Source organism: Aythya marila (genome assembly GCF_965140915.1).
Source record: "Aythya marila genome assembly, chromosome: 7".
NCBI lineage: Eukaryota > Metazoa > Chordata > Aves > Anseriformes > Anatidae > Aythya > Aythya marila.
Window position 1 is genome coordinate 35,657,200 of NC_139048.1, and position 25,926 is coordinate 35,683,125.

General features: G+C 38.7%; 1 protein-coding gene across 2 annotated transcripts in view; it reads left to right on the plus strand.

Moving 5' to 3' along the window:
• Window positions 1-25,926, plus strand: part of ANK3 (ankyrin 3) — a 350,688-nt gene that overhangs the window by 21,846 nt on the left and 302,916 nt on the right. For both annotated transcript variants that reach the window (XM_082764471.1, XM_082764470.1), the window contains exon 2: window positions 19,238-19,276. In XM_082764471.1, coding sequence (XP_082620597.1) covers window positions 19,238-19,276 — 39 coding nt within the window. The remainder of the gene's footprint in view (window positions 1-19,237; window positions 19,277-25,926) is intronic.

Sequence of the window (25,926 nt, forward strand, 5' to 3'; positions counted from 1 at the left end):
GGTTGGGTTTTGTTGCTTTAGTGAGTTGAGGCTTGCAGAGGGTCTGTTGAGTGCCGGGGGATGCCTGGGGGTAACACAAACAGGATGGTGGGGAACAGGGAGGAAGGCTGAGGAGGACCTCTCCCTTCTGATGGCAGTTCTGGGTGGAACTGCATCTCGTGTCCACTTGCCAGCGATCTTTCATTTTGTGTGTGAAGAGTACATCTTTGCATAGTGTCCGCTGTCTCAACTGTTAGCCTAGGGGTCAATAATTGTCATTTTGCAATTTTATTGCAAAACAAAGTAAAAAATTGCTGGTTGAGTATTAGGCAGTTTTTAGTATTTTGAAATAAATAACCAGACGTCCATTTTCATAATAGATATAGTTGAATTTAATCCTGCTGTGTAAACTACACGTCAATATTCACAGCTTGTAAGGGCTGTGAATTACATCAGTGATGTCATTATTCAGAAAACTTCATTTTGATAGAAGTTGTATTTAAGTCTCTAATACTTGTAAGCATCTATTTAAGTCATTACTACAAAGCATATCATAGTACTAATTTGCAGAAAAATCATTTTGTGATGGCCACAACGTTTGAGTACAGAGAGGAACTTCGATAAATGTGTTGGATTTGCATAAAGGGTTTTTCTAGTACAACATGTTTTCCATTAAGTAGCTCAAGATCCTGCCTGTTGAGAAAGTCTCAAGAGAACATACAAAAGCTCTGGATCTCCACCAATTGTTACTAACAGCAATATAAATGTCTTGCTAAACTTACTTTTATACACACATTCCAGCTATGAGAGCACAAAACCAATAACCAGCATGGTGTTCTCCATGTGCAGAGTGATGTGTTTGTTTAGTGAAACACAGGATAGCAAAACCAATACGGTCTGCCTTACGCTTCTTAAGATGGATTTGTACATTTAAAAATTTAAACACTTGTATGCTTAAAGTACTAACAACTACCAATCTGTAGTGTTCTGCACTGCATGGGGTTTGTAGTTTAAAAATATATTTGAAAGCATAATTATGTTGCAGAGCTTTGTGTTAGCCATATGACTTCAGGAAATGAGAAGGGTCTTGGAGAATAACAATTGGCAGAAACAGTTTTACAGTAATAGGAATCTGGAATTGGTCTTAAGGTATTAACATTAAGCACCTGCTTTGTGCTTTTGGACATTCAGCTCTACTCCACTGTCTGGTATGTGCTTGTACAAACACACAAACAAAACTTCCTGCATAATGATCTGAGGTGTTACACTTTTAACCCTTTAACATTTTCTCGGAAATGTTACTTTGTCCTCCTTGGCTGACTTCAGCTTTACTAAGTACTAATTTACTCCACTTGCTAATGATGGTGTACACATTACCTTTACTAAAAAAAAAAAAAAAGAGACGGTGTGTGTGTAGTTTTTAGTCTTTGAATGGTGTAATTAATGACACCTGATGACATAATGTTCCATTTTTCAGTTGAGGTTTGTTCCCTCAAAACCCTGACAAGGTCTATAATAAGCTTATAAAACTAAATACATATGTTTTGATGATGACCAATAGCTTTAAATTGTTTAGCAAGCTGGATGGTCAGACTCCATGTCAAAGACAGTGTTTGCTATTGTCTTTGGATATGGTGGCTCTTGTACCTTATCCATGGCTTTCCTCTTCAGAAGTAAGGGCAGAGCTCTCTTTTTACAAGGAAATATGAATGTGCGTATTTAGTTGCTTTGTGTGTTCAGTGCTTCAAGGAAGCAGCACACTGGCAATGCAACTGCTGTTTTATCTTCCTGCAAATGCACAGTAAGGCTTGATGAGGCCTCAATCACTGGATTTACTGCATGCATGAAAAGCTTTCTTCACATGTGCTGTAAGGCCTGATGCTTTCTCTGATTTTTTTTTTGCCTTCCTTCGGCATTGAAGCTCTCCTCTTACCAGCTTTGCTGCTTAACTGCTTCCTCTAAGTTATGCTCTATGTACCCAAGCCATTTCTGGGAAGGAAGCAACTTTAATTTCCTGCATATTTTCTCAAAGTAATCACCCATTCTCTCACTCTTTCCCAGACTTTTACTGTATGGTGTTATTTTGCCACGTTTCACTGACTGTGAAAGTCAAACAATGACTACCATTTACAGAAAAGTACTGAAATATGCTTTCAGCACCATGCTCTGGTTATTATTTGTACTTATTACGCTATTTCATGAATTCTAGTATTTTTCCCCTGTATCTTGCATTTTGTTCATCAAGCAAATCGAAGATGCTACAAACATTCCATTTTTCACCTGTATGCTTCCCTGCTAGGCTTAGAATTATATTTGCCAGTACCAATCCCCCAGTGTTTGCAGCAGAAATGTTATAGATCACGTGGCATATGTTTATATTGTCGCAGGACAATTTAAATTTGCTAAATATTATTTGTATTATCTGATGCTGCACCCCGAACTTCTTCATGTATGATGGCCATACCAGACACTCATCTTGAAGCAAGTGTCCTGGAGCCCAGACACACACACTAAGAACAAGAAACCGGAGTCCTGGAGCTCCCAAGGGGTGGATGGTTTTAGCAATTCCAGTGGTAATATTGCAGCAGCAGCGCTAATTTCAAGATATAAAAATAAAACGCCTTATAAACTAGTACAATCTTTGGTTTTTATAATATGTGGGGAAGGAGAAACTAGAAGGTTTTAGTAGTGTGAAACGTGTCTCTGCTTTTCTCTTCTACCACCTGTACCAGTCAGTTTAATAAAAGGATAATACCTCTGGTTTATTGTTGGATCTCATTACTACATAATGGCCCTGAGGCTGGTGTCTTTAGGAAATGAATGAAAAGTGTAGGGGAAGGAATAATTCATTCATTGAATAAGTGAAAACAGTAGGAGCAGAAATGAATAACCCATTGTTGCTTCCAGTTTATGCAGGAGAATTTTTGTAACACCAAAACGTTGAGCAAGCAGATACAGGCAGGCTTTAAATACATACCTGCCTGTGACAAGGCATGCCATGCAACACTGTGCAGTGTTTTCAATCACGCTATGGTTAATTAAAAGATACTTGCCCACGTGTAGACATCCTGAGGGTGTACATTCCCACGGCAGCCTAGCACCTTTGGGTTGGTAAAAAGATGGTAAGAGAAAGTACAAAATTGTCCAGTAGATGGCATGTGGGCCCCACAGTTGCACAACTCAGCATGGGGCAATCCCTTAGGAGCACACAACCACAACAGCGCTTGTGGCCTCAGTGTTCTTCCACTTTGGACACTTGCATATGTTTAGACTGTATCTTTGTACAACACCGAAGATGCACTCGTTTAAACAGGTGGTTTATGGAGGACTCAGTTTCATTCCTCAGCACTATCAGGTAACATCAGGACACTACATGGCATTAGGAAAGTCCCTCTGAATAAACAGCTTGATAATGACAGATTTAGAGGTTTGTTTTTTTTTTTTTTTTTTTTTTTTGTGTGTGTGTGTGCTTAAAAATGCTATGCTTTTTGTGCTGCATTTCACAGAACCTCTCACCTAAAGGTAATGAAATGGCTGCTCTGCTCTAAAGCATGTGCCTCTGATGGCTGTTCCCACGTATAATCTTTAAGTGAACTGGCTAAATCTACACTCAGAAGGGTTATAGCTTTGTGTCGCCTTGTATGCTTTTATTTGCATTAATTTAACCAATGACATTTGGAAGTGAATGCCCTGTACCTAAAATGCATCGCTAATAGTTTTTTAATATCCCAGTGGATAGCTGTTGAATGAGACATTAGAAAGAAGGAAAGCTCATCTACTTGTACACAAACCTGAGTTCCTTTAAGTCCCTTCTGAGAAATTCAATTTGTAAATATGTTGCTCTTGCATTAATGTCCTGGTCTAAGATGGGTATGCTTTGTCTGCAATGAAGACAGCATATCTAAATACTACCTCTTCCTAGCTTTTAGTGGTACAGATTGCCCCTAAGTAGAGGCAGTATTAGCTCATTTATTATTTTTTTTTTCCTGCAGTGTGTTATGTATGTCTTCCTTACCTTGCCTTTCTCTGATTATTGAAACTTCCTTTCACAATTTTATGAGCTTAGCAGGTCTCAAGTACCATTTTTGATGCTTATGACCTGTCCCTAAAGTAAAATATCTATTCAATATCTGAAGTATAAGATTGTGGAAAATGTAGGAGGTCATAGCAAGCTAAATATATTAACTGGGTAGAAATGCAGAAAGGTGTCATGTTCTTCATAAACAAGAAAACAAAAAAAATAGGTAATGATAAGGACTAAGATGACTTAAGGTTCTAATAGCTCAAAGTGATCGGTACAGACCTTAATATGTATTTCTACATGGGACTTCCCACAACTTCCTGAAGATGGGATCTTTTTGAGTTACTAGTTACTAGAATCTCCTCACTTACATAGAGAACAATTACTCAGATGCTCTTGTCTGTTATCTTTGGGAAAAGGTGTCTTGTTAGGTTCTGAATTTACCCCTCTTTCCTGCCATCTTTAGCAGTAGAGACAGCTGTGGTGGTGTTTTTTTTTTTTTTTTTTTTTTTTGGTGTAAGTTCTTCGTTACATTTTGCAGAGCAGTGCAGAGAAGCCTACAGATACTGTCCCACTCCAGTGACATTGTGTGTGCATCCCACATAACTAAGACCACTTTTCTGTGTGTGCGCGCGCCCTGGCATGCAAGGGAAGTGATAAGGAGATGCAAAGATGCAATAGAATAGTATTCTGAATATATGGGCTTGGGAACAGGCGTCTCAGAAGCAGCCCTGCCCATACATGGCCCAAGTGGATTTCCGAAGAGTTCCTAACACTCTTCATATGTAAGAACTGAAATGAACAGTACGTGGTTGTATGCATTTTGCATATATTGTGCGTGCTCAGTGCCATGCAGTGGGAGAGAGTCAAAAGGTTCCTTACAGAGGTGGTGCAGGTCACTTTGGCTCCATGGTACAATCTGCTTTTAAAAAAAAGGCAAGAAACAAACCAACCTACCTTTAATTCACTGGAGAATGTCATAAAATATTTTAATGAACAAGTCTTTTTATTTTTTAAAGAGCAATTGCCATTGTCAACCCCAGACCAGCGTAATACTGTATTTTCCTTTGTAGGAGACAATGTCAAACTACCCTTCATGTTCCCTCATATATAAAGCATATATAAAGAAAGAGGAGTTCAAGAGAACAAGGATAACCAAGCAGCTTGGGGTGGGGGAGTGGAGGGAGAGCACCAAAATATTCAAGGAAAAACATAGATTGAAATAAAAGGCTAGTGTCTGCAACGCATTCACATGTGCTGCTGTGTAAACTTGCAACTTCACGCAAATCCCTTTTTCCTATCTGCTGGTTCCTACTAAAATTAGGTCTGTCAGTGCTGACAGAAAGCTGGGTTTGTGTATTAGGTATTGTAGTATTTAGTGGACTAAAAATGGTTAAGGACAAAACTGAATTAAGTGCTGCACAACCAGGTTAGATGTAAGAAGACGGTTTGCATTGAGTAATGCTGTGTTGTCACAGCAGTAATGCAAGCTCTGTTCCTCTGCAGAAAACTTTGTTGCTTGTAGGCCCTCTCTAGGGTGCATTTGTTGCTTTGTCAAGCAATTTGTTAATCTGCTTAAAAAGCAGTTTGCCTTTTTTTCTTTTGATACTTGATCTATACTAATTGAAGCTTCTGAAACGAAAATGTTCTTTTAACTTGATAAGCTCTTTTTTGTCCTGTGGTACTATTTCAAGGAAGCTGATACTAAATTTAATACTAGGGCCATGGTCTGCATTTTGTGTTGTCATTTCATCCCAAACCTTTTCCTCAGATCTATCCAAATGTGCCCATTATCGTTTCTGCAACTCACTGAGAACTCTTAACGTAATAGTACGCAGTGCTTTCACTAATCTGATAATGCTGAATGTGATTGTGTTGATTCAATAGTGCTTGTATGCACGTATTCGATGTATTGTGGCTGCAGCAGCAGCATCTGGAAGCAGACAAGGTATTTGCCATGCACTAGTTCAGGTTAGTTCCGTGTTGTAGGGTACACCGTTACCAGGAGCTGTTTCTGACACTCTGGCCCCCAGATGAAGGAAGTCTCTCCAGTTCAGCTGTGTTTATGGCACTTCTGCAGCAGACTGTAGAGTAACTTGCTTGTGGGTTACTGCTGTGAGAGAATTGTCTAAGTGAAAGCAGACCTCTTTTGGTACCCTGTATCTAGAACTCACAAGCGTGTGCACTTGTAGTTCCTTATGGCTTCCACAGGCTAAAAGTAGATTAGAAGATGGGTGAAAGCTACTTGATGCATCCGATCTAGATCAGAAAGATAACTTCTGTCACATGGAGCTGCCTCTTCTAGGCTTGAAATGATTTGCTGAAGGGACAGTGGTTTGGTTTTTTTCACTGCTAGGACAGCATCAGCTGTTGCAGTCATTCCAGAGCAGTAAGAAATCTGACACCTGAGAAGCTCCACAACCATGAGGCTGTTGTGAAATATCTCGCATGAAGCGGACTTCATTATCCCATATTGCTGACCTCATTGCTCTGTCACTTAGGAAATGCATCAGTTGATCTATTTACACCTGGAACGTGGTTTATATGTCCCCTTTAAGTCCTGGAAGGCTGCAATGAATTCTCCTTGGAGCCTGCCTTCTCCAGGCTGAATACCCTCAGCTCTCTCAGTCTTTCTTCATAGCGGAGGTTCTCCTTCCAGCCTTCTGAGTGTCTTTGTGGCCCTTCTCTGGTCCCCAGTATAAGAAGTCTGCATCATTCTTGTGCTGGGGCAGGCCCCAGACCTGTATGTAGGACTCCAAGTGGGGCTGCAGAGGGGCACAATCACCTCCCTCAACCTGCTGGCCTTGCTTTTGTTGATGTAGCCCAGGACACAATAGCAGTTTTGGCTGCGAGAACGCACTGCTGGCTTGTGTTGAGCTTTTTGTCCGCCAGAATCCCCAAAGTCCTTCTCTGCAGGGCTGCTCCCAGTGAGTTCTTCTCTCAGCCTGTGCTCGTGGCTAGGATTGCCCTGACCCAGGTGCATCACCTTGCACTTGGACTTGTTGAACCTCATGCAGTTCACATGGGCCCACGTTTCCAGCCTGTTCAGGTCCCATTTGATGTCATCTCTTCCTTCAGATGTATTGACTGCACCACTCAGCTTGGGGTCATCTGCAAACTTGATGAGGGTGCACTCAATCCCAGTGTGTGCATCATTGATAAAGATATTAAACAGTACTTGTCCCAAGATAGACCCCCTGAAGGACACGCCTTGTCTCTAGCCTCTATTTGGATGTGGAGCCCTCGACCACAGATCTCTGGCTGTGGCCATCCAGCCAATTCCTTGCTCACCCATCAAATCCATCTCTGTCTTATCTTAGAGATCGGGATGTCATGTGGGACAGTGTTAAAGGCCTTGCAGAAGTTCAAGTAGGTGACTTCAGTCAGTCTTCCCTTGTTGATTGACACAGTCACCCCATCAGAGGGCCACCAGCTTGTCAGGCACGATTTGCCCTTGGTGAAGCTGTGCTGGCTGTCTTGAATCACCTCCTTGCCCTACGAGTGCCTTGACGTTGCTTCCAGGAGCACCTTTTTGAGGGTTGCAGAATACACAAAACATGAGTAATTGTGTGATACATCATGGGCTGATGGTACTGGTTGTGTGTGAAATGATGCTAACTTTGGGTATGCTGACTCCAGATTTTTTGTCTGTGGAATTGAACTTCAACCTTAGCATTGCTTTGAAATAGCATTTTCCATTTACGTTATGGCTGTACAATTTTTACACTTTGCAAGATTGCTGCAGATGTAACATTCTGCAGGGCTCTAAAAACCATCGAATCTCACACAGGAAATATACAAATATAGTTTTTGTTATAAATGATACATGAAATATTGGGTCTCCAGACATCTTGTCTCTAGCTTGGCGTTGCCATGGGCACTCATTAGTATTCCGGGGAGGCCGGGTTGCCATGGAAAAGCGTGTAGCTGTACCGTGTTTCCACAGCAACCCGCACCGCTCTGTACCTTCAGCAGATCAGCTAGCAAATCTGGCTGGGTAAATCTAAAATGATCTTACGGTAGCATTGCTGGGTTAAATAACGCTGCCATGATATCCCTAGGTGATTAGCACTGCAAGCATCTCCATTATGTTAAAATGGACCATTGGGTCAGTGTAACGCAGAACAGTTTTAGATTTAAGGAAACGTGTTTTCAGAAAGCAGCAGCAGGGGATGTATCTCAGCCCCTAAAGAGGCTACAATAAAACTGTGTTGTTGAGGGTGTTTGTTTTTTGCACAGTCTTGTGTTATAATTTGAAGCTGAAAGATTTGAGCTTGCAGCTACTGCCCTGAATGACCTTCATCAGCAACAACCCTTCCGTGTGCACGTGGGAGACCTTTGGTCTTTGAACCTTTTTTAAGAAGACAGCAAATTGCCTGCTGCTTGCTGTGGTTTTCTTAGTTGGGGAACAGTACTATATGCTTATAGCTTTGGATCAGTAGTCAAGCTTTCTGTTTGTTGCTGGAGAATTTGTTTTGATGTTGGAGGTGTTTTTAAAGGTGATAGACACACTAAATTCTATCAGCTTTTTGCTTGAGATGCTGTTTATTTGTCTTTTGTTCTCCACTTGTATAGTTTTCAGTTTGTGATGTACCTACTCAAGGAGCAGACGGAAAAAGCTCTGTGCTTTGGGAAGTGTTCAGACAGCTGTGGCCTATTCCTGTGCAGTCTGTTTAGATGGGACAGTTCTGCCCCTGTATGGATGCCTATCCAGTGTGTGCTTTGTTCCGTCATGGAAATGAACTAGTAAAATGTGATTGAAATCGGTTCAATTCTTTGTTTGTTTTGTTGTGTTTCTGTTTTGTTTTTTCTCATGGGGAGGGGGTGGGGGGAGAAGGAGAGTTATGGGGGTTAGGGTTTGGGAACTCAAAGCCTGAACCTTGGTAATGCAATATTCCCACAACATGGTGATTTGATGCATCTGGTAGAATATTGTGCTGCTTAGCCATAAAGCATAAGGGTTTCTGTAGCTCTACAGGGCATGGTAATTCTTTCATGGTTTTGATTATTTCCTCGTCGCGGTTAGCAGATAAAAACTGTGATTTAAAACAAACAAAACATGTTTGAATCATACTATTTAAAGAGTTAAACTTTAGAAATCATTTTGTCAGCTCATATTCTTATTCTTTTTCATTTAGACTGATAAAGTGGGTTTGCTTGGATCCCTTGGCCTCTTTCCAAACTGCATTTAGAATTTCAGCTCTTACTTGGAGTCTTTTTTTTGTAAGCCGTTTCACTTTTCAAACGTCTGTGCTGAAAGACTTTTGCTAACCTTGCTCAAAGAACATGACAAACTTAAACTTAAATGTGAATTGGTAATCAAAAAACTGAATTACATTTTCAAGCAACGCTGTCTTTTGCCATCTTGAAAGCTGATAGCCAGGAAAGCTAATGCTTTTAAAGAAGAAAATGCTTTTTCTTTTCTCTACAGCTCTTCAAATTGGGTTTGCCTTAAACTGAGTCAGACTGTGTGGCCTAAATCACATTGGAACTTCTGAAAATGCTATCTCACAGTACTGTAGAACTTGAGTAAGAGAAGTGTGCTTCTAAGCACTTGGTTTAAAAAAAAAAAAAAAACTGTATGAGGGAAAACAATATAGATAATAAATTTGTTACTGCATTTTAAAAATTGCAGTCTTGTTTTGCAGTGGCTTAGGAACTTTTTGCAGTAATTAGCTACTAGCTTTGTTTAATGATTGTAATTTTTATTTAGGTGTAGCAGTAGTTAAAACACGTGGTTCCTCTGAATCAATGGGTATCTGTAGTGGCTAGGACAGGCTTTCCTTCCACCTTGATTACTATTGATTCTTCTTGAAGTTCTTTCTTATTCTGGATAGAATTTTTGTAGGAAAGATTTTTTTTTTAGAATTCTAATTTTAAAAAAAGAATGTGTAGTTGTGTAATGTGGTTTATCAGCAGAGTGAAGAGCTGTCCTAATATGAGCAGATATTTAATCAGCATTTCATGTAAATCTAGAACTGAACAATGGAAAGTGGGGTGCTCATTTTAAAATTTTTTCTACCATTTTTTTTTCCCCGCTCAGTGACTGGCAAAATAGTTTAAAGAAATTAAGAGTAACTGATGGAAATTTGGAAAGAAACACTTTTAGGAAACACTTTTAGAAGACTTGAAATGATGGAGTAAACTTCCAGAATTGCACTGGAGTTGAGGATTAGGTGATGTAACCTGCCATAACAGCCTTACCCTACCTATGTATCTTGCTCACGTTGAGTGTGTGAGGTATTTTTATTTGCTTTCTCTCCTCTCTATTTAGTCCCACTTAGATTAAGGGGGGGGTGGGGGGGGGGGGGGGAGGAGGAGGGGAAGGATATCAGAGAACAAAACATCTCAGTCATTCTCACCAATAGAGAAACATGAAAATCCCAAGAGACCCTTGTCTGTGACTTCCAGTTTGGCATTTTTGTAGTTCAGAAGATGAAAATGCTACTGAAAGCAGCACCACAGTGTCAGAACATTTCTAAAACTTTGAGCTTTTCTTGAAGAGAACTTGAGTGAGTTTCCTTGTTTTCCTATAATAAGAAGTACCACATGGACACTAAAGTTTTGCCTATGCAGGGCCTTCCCCTGAAGTGCTGAAATTTAATGTGTGAATTAAAAAAAATATTTCAAAACACCCAATGCATGATACAAGAAGGCATTACAATTCAACATGGTTAGGTGAAGGGCATGAGAACACTTGTCAGCACAGGTGATGCCTGGCTCTTTGAAGATTTCTTGTCTGTGATCTTTTAATGATCTTTTAAGAGTCTGAACACTTAACATAGGAACTTAACAGTTGCATAACCAAACAACTTAAACTATTTCCTAGTAACTTTAAATTGTGAGTTTTGTTTTTCTTGTCAGCTAGAATACTGTATTGAAAGCAAGAATTAGCCTTGAAATCATTTTAGTCTGTAGGTGGTTCATAAGCAATTGATTTGAAGTGCTTCCTCAGTTCACAAGCAGCTCTTGTAGAATGATTCTGTTCTCTACTTGGAAGAATGTAACCTTAAGCTTAACTTCTAATGTGAATGCTAAAGTTACAGAATTCAAACTTTCTGAATAGTCTATCATTAGTTACTTGAATTTTCTTTGCAGATAGCTTGTTTGTAGCAATCAGCTGTGAAGGTACCAATGTATGCCAAGTAAACCTGTGCTACATGAACACCTTTTTGTGAGCTCTTCAGTGATCTCCACTACTACCATATATCTTATCCCTAAATGCAGTAATGATGAAATGTCTTCACAGAATTTCTAGGTTGGAAGAGACCTCAAGATCATCGAGTCCAACCTCTGACCTAACGCTAACAGTCCCCACTAAACCATATCCCTAAGCTCTACATCTAAACATCCTTTAAAGACTTCCAGGGATGGTGACTCCACCACTTCCCTGGGCAGCCTGTTCCAATGCCTAACAACCCTTTTGGTAAAGAAGTTCTTCCTAACATCTAACCTAAAACTCCCCTGGTACAACTTAAGCCCATTCCCCCTCGTCCTGTCACCAGGCACGTGGGAGAACAGGCCAACCCCCACCTCGCTACAGCCTCCCTTGAGGTACCTATAGAGAGCGATAAGGTCGCCCCTGAGCTTCCTCTTCTCCAGGCTGAACAAGCCCAGCTCCCTCAGCCGCTCCTCGTAGGACTTGTTCTCCAGGCCCCTCACCAGCTTCGTCGCCCTTCTCTGCACCCGCTCAAATGATGTCTTTAATGAAATATTAACAAAACTGTAAGAATAGTGACTGTGGTGCACTAATATTTGGGATTAGTAACTCTATATAGAGGCTGTTTGGTGATAGTATAAAACATGTCTGTCCAGGTTACTGTTAAAGAGAGGGAGGCGATATGGTTGCCACCTCCATAATTTGAACATGAAGCCTCTTTAGGTAATTAACAGATACAGCTGGAAGTTGTACGTGACCAGGATGTTATCCAGATCTTTAGTGGAAATACTCACCATTCACTTGTGGTTGGTTTGTTTGTCAAGCCTTTGTCTGTTTTTTTCTTTTGGCTTTTTTCTCCCCTGCAGCAGTGACTGAACCATGAGCTTATTTTCAGTCATCTCAAAACAGGCTTCTGTAAACAAGAATACAAGGTTTACTGCATGAAATTAGATAGTCTACTATCATGCTACGTGAGTTCTTTCTTTCTGTAGGGAGGCTAGGATTTGGGGTGGAGAGGATGGTAATTCAGTGAAATAAACTGTATGAAGTGATGCCCATGGAATTTGCTGTTTGCCACTGTTTTTGCTGCCATAATATTGAAGATAGTCTGATAAAAGTGCATTTTGAGTAGAACCTAATTATTTTCTGAAAAATAGTTGAGATTATGTTGCATGAGATGGCCAATTTTGGTTCACTATTCTAGACGCTGTGAGTGATCAGCTCCTAAATAGCCAGTGTTAATCTAAATAACATCTCATTTGCTTATTAGGAGCTTTCTGATTAGCTATTAATTAGCATGTCAGAAGATTGCAGTGAAGTATTAAACTGGCTGCTGAGGCTACTTAGGTCTTTAACTTAGCAAACATGTAGATTGTACAGAAGTGCTGTGTGTATTAGACAAATTCTTACCGCATGGGAAGGCAGCAGCTTGAATCTAAAAAGAGATTCTTTTTTAGTTGTGCAATTAAATTGAAGCAAATAGTGTGTTCTGCTGTTACTGACAGACTGGAGATGTAGTGAATTAAAATGAGAAAAAGGGGAAAAGGCATGGATCTTCAAACAAACCAACCGAGACAACTTAAATCATACAATGTACTAGAAATGGGATGTTGTAATATGTTAAATAAGGAGTATTGTATGCATGTGTTAGATGCTACTGGAAGAGAAGTTACTGCTTTTCCTTCATAATTTTTATCCACAGATGCTTTTTTGTTCGAATAGTGCTAGTTATGATGGTTATGCTATTTCAGCAATAGCTTTAAAATATTAGTCAGGTTTGAAGTCTCACTATAAAAGCCAACAATAACATACACTACTGGCTAGTATATGGGTGTCTCTAGTGGCACTTCTGATGATTTAGGTGATCTCCCAGAGGACTATTCCTGAGACAGTGTGTGTTTTCCTGAAGGTTTGCTCAGGTTTTGCTCAGGTCACACAAAGTACTCATTAAGTCCTCTCTGGGATGAGATGAGAAAGTGTGGCTTGTGCTTGAGACAGAAAAATAAAGTAGCTCCAAAGTCTTGGAGTTCAGGCTCTGATTTTTGCGAAAGTGCTCTACTCTGTGTGTAAGGAGGAATAGAGAGCTAAGTCCTGGGCATAGAAGAGAGAATTGAGGATATGTGCCACCAATTAGTGTGCAGTTATTTAGAGACAGTTTAGAAAATGGATGGCATCTCTGACTTTGCTATACAACTCTAGCAGAAGTGATGAGCTCAACAGTAGTGAGAGAAAATACTCGGCATTCTGAAATCGTTACACTAGCTGAAGACATGCATACATGTGGCAGAGGAGCAATACTTTGAAGCTCATCTGCTGAATGCTGCATGTGCCAAAGGCAGCGTAAACAGGATTGGCATCTCTAGTTCTAGCCAGTAGTGGCTGCAATGTGCACACTTCCAACACTGGGTTTTAACCCTTTCTTGAGAGTTGAAACCTTGATAAGGAGAAATATTGAGGAATAATAAACTTGCAGGGGTCACGCTCTAGGATTTACTAAGCTGGACTGTGGAGGCATCCTTTTATCTATGAGACAGTATGATTATGAATGTTTTGTTGCTGCAGACATAACCCTAAAAACAGCAAGGATGTGACTTCTGTTTGGTAGCTGACTGCAGCATCCACTCTCTTGGTTCTGGAGCTAGCGTTGCTCCTTTGAACTATGTAGACAAGCTGAGGTCTTCAGTACTTTTAGCAGGTAGCTGGGTCAAAACTGGTATAGATCTGCTTATGTATGTTTCAGGTCTCTTGAAAGCAGTGTACAGGCAGCAGGATGTGGCATAGGTAACAAAGGTTGACACACATCACACAATTATATTAAGCATAGGTGGGAGGTGGTTGCACATTTTGAGACGGACAGCTCAAAAAATTGATAACATTTTCTGCTGTTTCTTTATGTCTTTAAATGTACATTTTCACAAAGGAATACTCTGAATAAAAGGCAATTTTAAAATTGAAATAGGAAAGGACTGTGTGTGGAAATGTCTAGCTGTAGGACTCAATGTATTGGATGTGACCTGCATAAATTAAATATTATGCAATGCCTTTATCCTCTAATAAGAGGGAACCTAGAAATAGAAATATGAACATTGTCCCTGCTAACCACTTGCAGAGAGTTCTCCTTTAGTCTAAGTGTTGGACAGTAATGAAAGGAGGCTGTTCCCTTCGGGTATCGAGCCCTTTATTCAAAATGTAGTTCAGCAATTGAGCTGAAGGAGAATATCCATTAGCGACCAGTAATAGCACTTGTATCCCCTTTGCTGGATTCTAGCTACTAAAAGCCAAGACATTAAAATGCTACAAAAGCCTGTGTTGCAATGGGACTAGGTACATCATTTAAACATTTAAAATGTACCAGTTCTGAGTGATAAAGAGCGCCTCCAAATTCATACGTCAGCTGAAGGCGATGCTACCCATTTACAGGGTAAATAGGAGTCTTGTGTAGAATGTGAAAAATTATCCAAAAGAACTACTAATACATGAATACCTCTCTTCATTATTTTGGTTAACTGGGGTAAAGTCTGTGACAGGACTAACCTGAGCCTCTGAGTCTCTCATCTGACTGCAGCAAAAAGAATGTGATGCATCAGCTGGGAATGCGACTGAGACGTGCGTCCCTAAGGACAGGTGTCCTGCAGAACAGTGAGACATCTCCCAGTGGTGTTACTCTACTGGTTGTTATTTCTGAAATGTAGAAGGAGGAAGTCAAACCATTGGCTATAGTTTCTAATCTCTTAAAAATTGAGTTCTACCAACAATACTAATAAATATTTTGCTTCATCTGAATCACCACTGAAAACAAATATTTTTCTCATGTGTTTAAAAAAAAAAGTACAACTTCATAAGCCTGTTATCAAATTGGTCTTACTGTTAGATTGGCAAAGCTTTTATATGTGGCTGTGCATTGTTTTGTTCAAGCTATAAAGCCCCTGGTGTTTCGTAAGTCTACCTCATCAGAACCATTGACTGGAGGCCATATAATACAGTGTCTCAGAGAATGCAGGAATTTCTGCTTCAGTGTGAGAGACTGAATGGACTCCTGTTGCTGAAAGTATTTATATCTGTTTGCATATTGTTAATTAGTACTTACTAGTCACCATGCAGCTGACCGCTGTGTAATAATGCTCCTGCTGCTGCTGTTGGCATTGTTTGATTCTCTTGGCAACTTGTTAGACCAAGTAATTCTGTCTCACAAAAGGTCTTTCTTATTGGCTGCCCGATATATTGCCCAGGCAGGTTTTGTTGAAGAACGTGTGGAAGCTTGGTAGGTCCCCAAATCTTTATCCATGAGATCTTCTGTTTATTTTCTCATTGATATTCCAGTTTGACGCATTTAAGAGTGGTAGCAGGTGCTCAAGGTAGTGGTAGGCATGGTATTTCTAATTCCTCTTCATCACAGAGAAAATGATAGAGTAGATATTATTTGTGGTGCATAACCTGGAGCCAAATTCTCTAAAGATGGAAAGTGATTAAAACTTTCCTCAAAAATGCTATTTTACACTGCTTGAAAATGAAGTCTAACATCTTCAGGTCCTTTACTCCAGACTTACAAGTGTTTTTTCATAAATACCAACCTAAAATCAGTATTGCACAAAGTGACATACACAACTATATGTACCTGAATTTGCATGTAAGAACTTAGTTACCTAGACATGTGCACGTACAAGTATTGGAGCACCATTCAATAGAATAACTTGCATTGAGATACTTTCCCTTAACCATCTGCAGCTCAGTATTTCTGCGGGACCAGGACGTTGTACATCTGTATTCTGTCAAACTGTTTATTAGATAAGACACACAAGCAGCTGCGGAAAGAACTGAGTGTTATAGTACAGTCATTTACAGAAACTTCAATGTAGCCTTAGAGTAAATGGATGAGAAAAACGAATCATGAAAGAAGAATCCAATCTATTAAAAATGAAATCATTCAGAGGACTCCTTGTACCTTATGCTGGTTATGGAAAGTACAGATATATTCCGCTTCTTCCCTGCCACCCCTTGCTGCAAATCTGTAACCCAAAACTCTCAACTTCCAATTCGTCAGAAAAGGTCTTGTGAAACTCTGAACGAGGTAATGCTTGGGAGCCTTGGTTATTAAGTCTATTGTCAAAGTTACCTTTTTTTCCTAATGCAAATTTTGGGGAGCATGGAAACTAACATTCCTGTGGAGTGTAAGAAACATGGTTAAGAGCTAAAAAATCAAGGTATTCTTATCCTTCTGACTGCTACAGAGACGCAAGAAATTTGTTGCTCCATAGTCTTGCTTATGATACCAGTGTTCCAGATTTGACAATCCTGGTTTTGTTTAGCCATAACTCTGCAGTAACCAGAATCTTGGCTGTGGATACAAGAAGCTAATATAAGCATTTAATTACTTCATATGTTTTACCATACAGCTGCTTCACATCTTTTATCATGCCACTGTCACAACTTTTTAATTATTGGATTCATTTACCTTATATACCAGCTATGGAGAAAAGCTCCAAGTCTAATCAGCGAGATGTTCATGCGAACTAGTTAGTAAAATTCATGTTATGCATCTTGATGTGCTATGGATAAATGTTTTTCTCCCCTCTATACATCCTCTTCGTAGTACCAGAGGCATTACATTTTCACACTTCTGTTCAGACTGCTGAACTATTGTTTAGCTGTGTCTTGGGTTTCTCATGTTTTCCATTATGTAAATTGCAAAGATACAACGGTTGTCCTTCACATTTTTTTCTAGTCCTTTTGAAATATTTCTTCCAGTTCCATGGAAATATGTTAAAAATTCAGTGCCTTAACTGGTCTGCATTTTTTTTTTTTCAAACTGAATGTGCTGATTAGACTATTAAAACAAAACAACAACAAAAACACACCCTGTAATAACTGCCAAAGCAACATATGTGAGTGACATGAACAGTATTGTAGTAAGCAGTCACTTACACTGGTATCTTAATTCATCACTCAGTATGGGAGTGACAGTTTAGCATATGGCCAATCTTTTCAGATCCTGGTTTGATGTTTTGGATATATCTAGGATTATTTAGTTTTTCCACTTGGGAATTGGATTCAGTATGTGAAGCAGTTTGTCCTTGTGAGCATTTTGACTCTTTTCTGGTGATGTTCTGACTTCGTGAAGTCAGGGCCATGACTGAATTAAAGGTGCTCCTTCTACACTGGGAGAGAATGGCAAAATGGATACATGAATTATTCACTAGGGATTGTAAAGACCTCTTCAGGTACATTAAAAATGAATTGTTGAATGATCAGTGTAATGTTTTGCATAACTTAAGAATTAAAACTGGAACGTAATATTTACAGAGGTGGAACATATTGTTTGTTTAGAATTGTAGTCAAATAATTGTTAAACTGGAAGGCTGTTTGTTTTTTATGATGGAAAATTTTAATTATTGTACACTGCTATTTGCTGTTTTTTTCTTTCCCTGTTTATTACTGAAATGTTTCGTATTAAAGTTAAGTCTTTGAATACAAACTTGAGACTTGTGATGTGAAAGTGTTTTATTCTTCATTACTAGGATTATTGGACAGAATGCTTTTTGTTGGGAAAGGAATATATCTGAACTACTTGGCTTTCTGTATGATACACAGAATTAGCTGACCTCTATATAGATATTGGTAGTAATTCATTCTGAATTACATGTTTAAAAAGATCATTACATTCCCACTGACAAAAGAACAAAAAGAGTATTCATCTATTGAGCTTAGTTTCTCACAAGGATTTTAAGTATCTTTAAAAATAACCACCTATATCATTCTATTATTCTTTTTCAGTGGGACTGTTTCTGTAGTAAGGTGGTTGTTTTGCTTAGTTTATGGTCTGGGCAGTTTGTGTCAGCAAATTACACAGTTCTGAGTAAATTTTGTGATTCTGTGTGCTGTATTCACTTAGAGAAAGCAGAGATATGGCAACAATTTAAAGCTTTTTTTTTTTGTAATGGCTTTGGAAATCAAGTAGCTTGAAGTGAGTGACTATTCTGGGAAGGCATAAACTATTAAAAAAAATATATATTTTTTGATCTGAGTTAAGACAGGTGGATTTTGGCATGTCCCCCCCCCCCCCCCCCCCCCAAAAAAAAAAAAAAAAAAAAAAAAGACAGTGTTTCATAACATTGACAAGTTCTGCTTCCTGTTTTTGCACCTGAAGAATTGGATAGTCCTAACTCTGTGGAGATCCAAGAAAGTTTCTGGAAAGCTGTGTCAGAACTCCATGACATCTGCTTGGCCTTTTTCCTCTTTCCTTCACCTCTCTTTCCTCTCTTTCCTTCACACAACCAGGTAAAAGAAGTCATCTTTAACTTGGTTGTGTCTCTGACTACTTTCCTCACTGAAAAGCATTTGGTCAAGGACTGTAATGGGTGGCATCTAGAATGTGAAGCTATACCAAGATGCTTAAAACTGAAATGTGCTGATGAAAAACATAGGCTGTTTCTGTTCTTGTTATTTTCCAAGTAGAAGGAGCAGGTTTCTCTGACTTTTTTCCACAGACTTCATCCTGCAGGTTTTCCTGGCTATCTGTAGGTTTTGGCAGAACTGGAAGGAAAGCTGTCAGAAGTTATGGGATGATCTTGTGCTCTTTCAGTGCTTTGCAAGCTTTTGGTTTGCCATTCCCTTGTCTCATGTCTCAGCATTCTTCAGTCCATTTTCCCCAGTTTGCAAACGACTTGATCCTTTCCTTTACAGTAATAGGTGGATCTGTTTAGAAAAAATGTTTAGAACACATTTCTGGGATGCGCTGACTTTTTTACGTAGGTTGGTTTGTGTAATATCCTTGTGAGATACAATGAGACAACTGCATTCTGTGTGATGTGAAATGTGTGTTGTGACATCAGTCAGTTGTGCGATGTAAAACATGTACATGTAACTTCATACTTCTGATGATGCTGATATTCCACGTTGTGTGCCTTTGTAAGGTGCAGGATGGGTATTCCTGAGACCTTCATTACAAAGCGATGATGGTCTGTGAATGGGTGCATGGCAGACCCCGCATATGGCACGTTTTCATGTAGACGCTGTTTGTACTACCATACGGATTGTTTTGCCTATCAGTTTTAATTATTTTCTATTTCTTTGATTTTTAGGTATACCACAGGTTCTACCCTCCAGAAAGCCCTAGAAAGGTAAAAACTTTAAGTTCTACTTCTGTTCATTCTCTGAGTTTATATGTCAGGTTTTTTTTGTACCTCCCTATGATGTTAAACAATAATATTAATCGATGGGAAAAAAATGAATACTGTAAAATCTTTGGAGGTGTCTTACCTTCTTGAACACTCCTTGAGAATGTGTTTATCTACCATTTTGCACTTTTGTCTTCACTTCTTTTGGTGTCTCTTTTAATTCGTCTGTTTCTGTAAGCATCTGTGTTGCTGTTGTGCACTTCTTTAATGTTTCATATTATAGATGTTGCTTTGTTTATGTAAGCAAACAAACAGTAACTCTTCAAAACTTATATGAGAAGTATTACCATTTAGCATAGCCAAATTTGCATGTCTTCGATATGACAAAGCTTCTTGACTGAGAGCTTTTCCTACAGAACTTGCTTATTCCTAACAGACTAAAATCCTCTATCAGTCATTAGAGCTGTGTACTTGTGGTTGAATGTGATTTGGGTCAATGTCCTTAAAAAAAAAAAATAATTGGGAATGCAGACCTCTATCTCGGTAAATCTTTGTCAGTTGCATGTTCTATTCAGCACTTTAGTGAGAAATTAAGATGCGCTTTTCTCATATATGTATTAGCAGTGTATGGTGCTGGCATGAATCGTTGTTCCCTTTCCTTCTAAATTACCACCTGAAACCTGGATAAGATATTTACAGTCTCCAAACGTTACAATCTTTGTAGAACTTCCCTCTAATTCCTTGATCATTAATTTAGCAATAGTCTGTGTACACTGTTGTCTGACGTTATGTCAGGTTAGAACAAGGTGAACAAAATAACCAGATTCCAGGAAGCTTCGGATAGCAAAAAGTCTCCTTCCCTTATTTCGTTTTTCATCTGTGTTTTTCCTCACTGGGTATCATTTCTCTCAGATATAGTTGCCCACAAATTACAAGGCAAGGTGTTGCACAGAGAATAATTTATTTCAAGTCAATATTCTGATTTTTGTATTGTAACTGGACTGAAGTTTTTCCTTATCATTACTGTCATCAGTTGAAACAAAAGTGTGCACTGGGGATGCTGTAGTCAGATATTTAAAGACCTGTGATATTATCTAGTCAGATGGTTGCACTGACTGCCTCTCTCTGCTTTGTCTTTATTCCTGGAGTATGTGGAAATTCTGCTCTTTAGATGTATGGAATTGCTTAATTGAACAGATGCCTCTTATTGTTCACTTACATTCCACAGATGAAATTAAACCAATGTATGAGTTACTGTATGTTTTAATACCAGAAACAACTAGTTTTCCTTTAAAATGTCATCAGAAATAGTTAACAACCTTTGTTTTTCCTTTTGATGTGATGAAAGAAAAGCTGAATGTAAAAACATTATAAATAAGGTGAAGCTTAGAATCTAAGATGGAAAAAACACTTTCTTTACATTGTATATTTTTAAACTGTCAGTCCTTGTCTGAGAATGTAATTGCTTTCTCTTCTGCTTGACATTAAGGATGTTCTTTTTATTGTTGTTCAGAAGGTTATTTCTTACCATTATAGCTTTAACTTGTCATGACTCAATCCAAATTCCAACATTTTACTTTCAAGAGCTTTGAACAAGCTGATGTTTGAGACGAAAGCTTTTTTCATTACTTAGATTACATATTTGTGTGGGATGAGAATCAGATGGCAGCATTTTGGAAATCTAGTTCACCATTTCAGTCTTTGTGCCAGTTATCTGTCTGGTCAGGACTTTGATATAAAGCCTTGGAAATTAGAGGTGGCATCTGTAGGCCTTTTTATTTAAAGCTAAATTGAGTTAATAGAAATAGCCAGAAGTCAGGACTGGGAGGGGGCAAGAAACAAACTCCGAAGTTGAGATTCTCTCAGCTGGAAGACAGTGGTGTGATATTCAGGCAGGAGCGTGCGACATGGTGCATGCGAAGTTGCTGCAGGAAAAGGGTCTTTACAGAAATTATGTGGAAGTAGTAAGTATGGGTAACTGCATCTTGTATGGTGTTTGCTAATCCAAATACATGCAATGCCAGGCTCTGGAATTTGGGGGGTGCAAAACTTTCCTTTTAACCTTGCGCTTAGTAGATGATGTAGGAATACCTGGGGATTCTGACTTGTCTGTGCAGTGACTGCTCTTTTATGAGCATCATGGCAAAGATAATTTGCCTGAATTAAAATCCATGACATGCCTTTTCTGGTTGTTTTTCTTCTTTCACAAAAAGTATCAAAAGCAGTTAATCTAAGCCACCAAGGACAGAGAAAATAATTCTTTGTAGATTTTCTCAGGGGGAAAAAAATGATAAGGGATTACGGTTTAGTTCTTCATAACACACCCGAACCTCTCTTCATATATATGTAAACTGTCCTTTTTCTCTTGCAAAGTTTGAGTCAGGTACATGTGCACTGGGATAGGTGAAGTACTTTAGGTGCAATGTGCCAGGTGTAGAATGGGAGAACATTCCAGACTGTGACTTTAAAAAACGCACCATAATTGGGATTTCTAAATTAACTTGTCTGCAGTGTAAATCTAAAAGTTGATAACTATGGGGAGGAAGAAGCTTTTTTTTTTTTTTTTTTCTTCTGGAATACAAGCCAGTCAGCTACTACAGCTATTTTTGGCAATCAAATATTGCTTTAGCTAGGAACCTATTGCACACTATTCCTTCTAGAACATTTTCATAAATACATAAATCACAATAATGATTCTGAGCAAGACAGATTGTTTTTTCAAGATTTTGTTAGATCTGTTTTGCCTTACTCTGTGCAGATAGACAATAAAACAGTAAATAGAAATGAAAGTGACAAAAACCCTCAGTAACCAACTGCCACCATGATAGTAGTAATTACCAATTATATCAGCAATCAGTAAAATTCCACATATTTACATATTTAATTTATCTTATCAGTGACCTATTTTTCCCCACATATGCCATTTGATTTTTTTCTTTAAAGTTATCTCAATTCTATTGGAATTTACCTCATTCACAATGTAAGACTTCATTCACAGTGTAAGACTTTAGCCTGAGTCAATTCCTAAAGGATTTTTTTTATCAGTCAAAAGAACATTAACAACTAAAACCCAGCTTCCTTGCTACTCATGTCTTTCTCAAAAAAAAAAAAAAAAAATTAGTTTTGAATTCCTTGTTTATTTACAAGAAAGTTTTCTCCCTACCTCCTTGATGCAGCAATTTCTTATTGCAAAGTACCAGAGAGGACGTTTGAGTTCTAAATATTGTATTTTCCTGGCTTCAGAAGTTACAGGCCAAAACGATGCCTCGGCAGAAGATGGCAAGAGCTTCTGGGCTTATCTCCAAACTTCCATTATGCAATGACTTCGTTACATCCGTACAGCACCTGTTGGAGCAGGGGTAATAAATGAATCCTCAGCTCAAGCAATGGCCAGTCACAGAAGTGGTCAGCTAAGGACAAAGAAAACTGTCAGAGTTGAGCAACCCTTATCTTTAGCAACATATAGAGATCACTCAAAGGATGGAAGAAAGAATCAGTGAAGTTATGTGTCTTTAGTTTCTGGAGTGCCACTTGAAGCACTCTTTGATGAAATGATGATGGCTTTGTAATTCTCCTTCACAGAAACTGTGCGGTTTTCCATCATCCTGCCAGTAGCAAAATTGCCTGGTTTCCCTGGGGCACGAGACAAGGGATTCTTCCGTCTGAGCAGAAAGAAGCTGTTGTAACAGGAGGTGTAAACTTTAATGGGAAATCTTCTTCAGTCAGGTCAGGATGAAAGGATTTCATCCACTCCTATCCCTCAAGATAAAGGTGGGGAAAAAGTCTCATACAACAGTATGAGAGATGGAAGGGGTATGCTCCAGAAGGGTTCAGTACAGAGAACGAACCAAAATACCAGATCCTGTGTTTTCCAGGAGCCTAGAAGATAGAAAAATGTGGGGTAAAAGGTACTGATTAAGCTGTTTAGAAACATACTGGGAAAAGTAACCACACTGGGTTAAATGAGGGTGGATTGTGAGAAAGACCTTAAAGGCTAAAAACCCATGGGAAGAGATAAATTGGGGAACATAACAGTCTAGAAATTGAAAAAGTAAATATGACAAGATGGTAAAAGACTCTTACATAAAATAAGCCACACAACTGGGCAGATGTTACGTGCATGAGAATGCATTATTTGTGATGTTATGCAGAATGTGACAGAGGCTGAGGTGTAAAAGTTGAAAGTGAGCAGGTATTCACCTGTGCCTGGAAAGGAATGAAACAGCAGGTCTAAAAGGCAAGTCTTAAGAATCCATCAAAATTGTAAAGGTGGGGAGGGGTGTGAGTGGCAAGAACCAAGAAGCTCTCCAAGATGGATGCAGGAACAAAGACTAGAAATCACAAGCGTCTCATGCTAATATGGATGAACATCACAGAACTCTCATGAGCCCTGATCCCAGAGGCTGGTATGTGTGCAGAAGGCAAAGTCAGATCTACAACCAAGATGGCACATGGAAGGAGCTGATTTGTATACAGAAGGCACATAGAAGAGGCAGGTGAGAATGGAGGAGTCTATTCAAAATTGGCTGGCTTGTATGAAGCTTCAGTTTTGCTGAGACAGAACATTGCACCCAAATGAGGAAGCATTAAACAGTGGAGGAGAGAGTGGGGAATAACTCATTTAAAGGGAAAATTTTATGTTAGGGGAGTGAAATGGAGGAACCTCAAATGAAAAAACAGGCAAATAGCAGAGTTACTTTTAAACTGCTTTTGAAAAGAATAGCACATGTACTACGCCACAGAAGAAAAACTAGATGGCAGTTCTAACTCCTTGTGCATATAATGGAATTGGATAAGTGTAATAAAGTGAATAAAATTTTACTTTCAGTGTAATTCCTCTATCCATGTTTGGCATGATCGAATGAATCAGTATATAAGCTGTCAAAGTGAATACTGCTCTCCATCTTTAAATTATGAAAAATATCCACAACTTTAAATTGTGTTTGCTAGCTAATTTTTGCAACTTGAAAATGAATTGTTACATAAATTGGAGATATTTCAGTGCATAAAAAGATGCTATGTATGCTGTATATACTTCACTGCTTTGTTTTTCTAAAAACATGTTCATAATGTCTCTGTGAAGCATTTAGGATGTACCCTGGAGTTTAATACTCAGATGATGTTAATCAGTTCACTTGGTCAGCCACTAATTCTTTGAAAAAGGTCGTAAGCACAACGTTTCTAGCTAACAGTAGTTATGACTTGCATGTCATGGTAATTAATGAAACTTAAACTGCTTTTCTGGCTATCAGAATTGTATAAATAGAAGCTGAAACTTAGTCTGAAGAACAAGGCCATATGCAGATAGCGAGGTGTGAACTTTATTAAAGCAGCATATGGAAAGCTGTTCTTGCTAATGCCTCCTGTTATCCGAACAAGTATTGCCATTTCTGTTGAATACTCTTGTGGTCCTTTTTTTTTTTTTTTTTTTTTTTTTTTTTTTTTTTTCTCCAGCAAGAAGATGCTGCAAGTATTGCCATATAAATAATGTGGAGATGGCATGAGGGTGATATGCAAGGATTTGTCCTGAAAAAACGTTAGAGGGCATGACTGCTGAACTAGGAAGATACTCTTTGATCAAGAATGCTAGTTTGTGTGGCACATGAAAATATTAAGAATGTGGGATTATTTTTCTTGCAATGATCCCATGGAATTATTTTGAGGGATTAACTAGTGAGTAGTGAGCTAAGTGAAAAGTAATAATAAAACAAATTGCCTTAAGGTTACAGTCAGCGCTTTCAGTCCGGTTTTTGTTGCAGGTGTTTCTCCTACTTAGAACAAGAGCGTGTATTTAAAACTAATGTTTAGCTTTTTTTTTTTTTTTTTTTGACACCTCTACTTGTTTTTGGTGAGATCAGAACTATTATTGAGGGCATAGTTCTCTTGAGAATTTTCAGGTTAATGATAATGCAGCCCAAAAAAGTGAACAGATGAGGAAAAATAGGGAAATGAATTTAGGAACTTACTCAATTTGTCATTATTATAGTGAAAATGTTATCTATGTCAGTTTTTATGCTCTATTGAAGTCTGGATGGAAGGATCATTTCTAAGATACTTTCATAGCTATAATTCACCAATTTTGAGCTTGAAAAACTTTATGCTAATTTTCTATATTTAAATTTTTAGAAGAGCAGTATTGTATTTGTGGAAATTATACCTGAAAGTTGACTAAATGTATTTTTAGTTTTGAATATTTGCTAAATATTCAAAAAAGAATAAAAGAAAAAAGAGGGCATTTATAATTGTAGTGGAAAGTGTGCATATGAACTGCAATGGTGTGCAATTAAATGTGGTGAAGAAATACACTGAAGAATGCATGCAACGTTGCTGAATGCAGCAAAGTTCTCTCTGGAAGGGAGCTTTTGTTTGAACTGTAGGACTGGCACTACAGAAAATTCTCAAGAGGGCTTGACATACATATTCCTTGGATAACTGGTGAGCACTGAAGAGTATTTGAGTAAACATTTTGCACAGAGAAGTAAAACACAGTTTAAAAGAGCACTAAAGGAAAGAATATGTTCAGTTGAATAAGACTGTAACAGCGGTGGTTGAAAAAGCAAACAATGCTCTTAAGCAGGAAGCCGTGACCAGAAGGGACTGCCTATAGCATCTCTTTGCCCCTTGGTGGTGAAATGAGCATTTCTGGAAGAGGG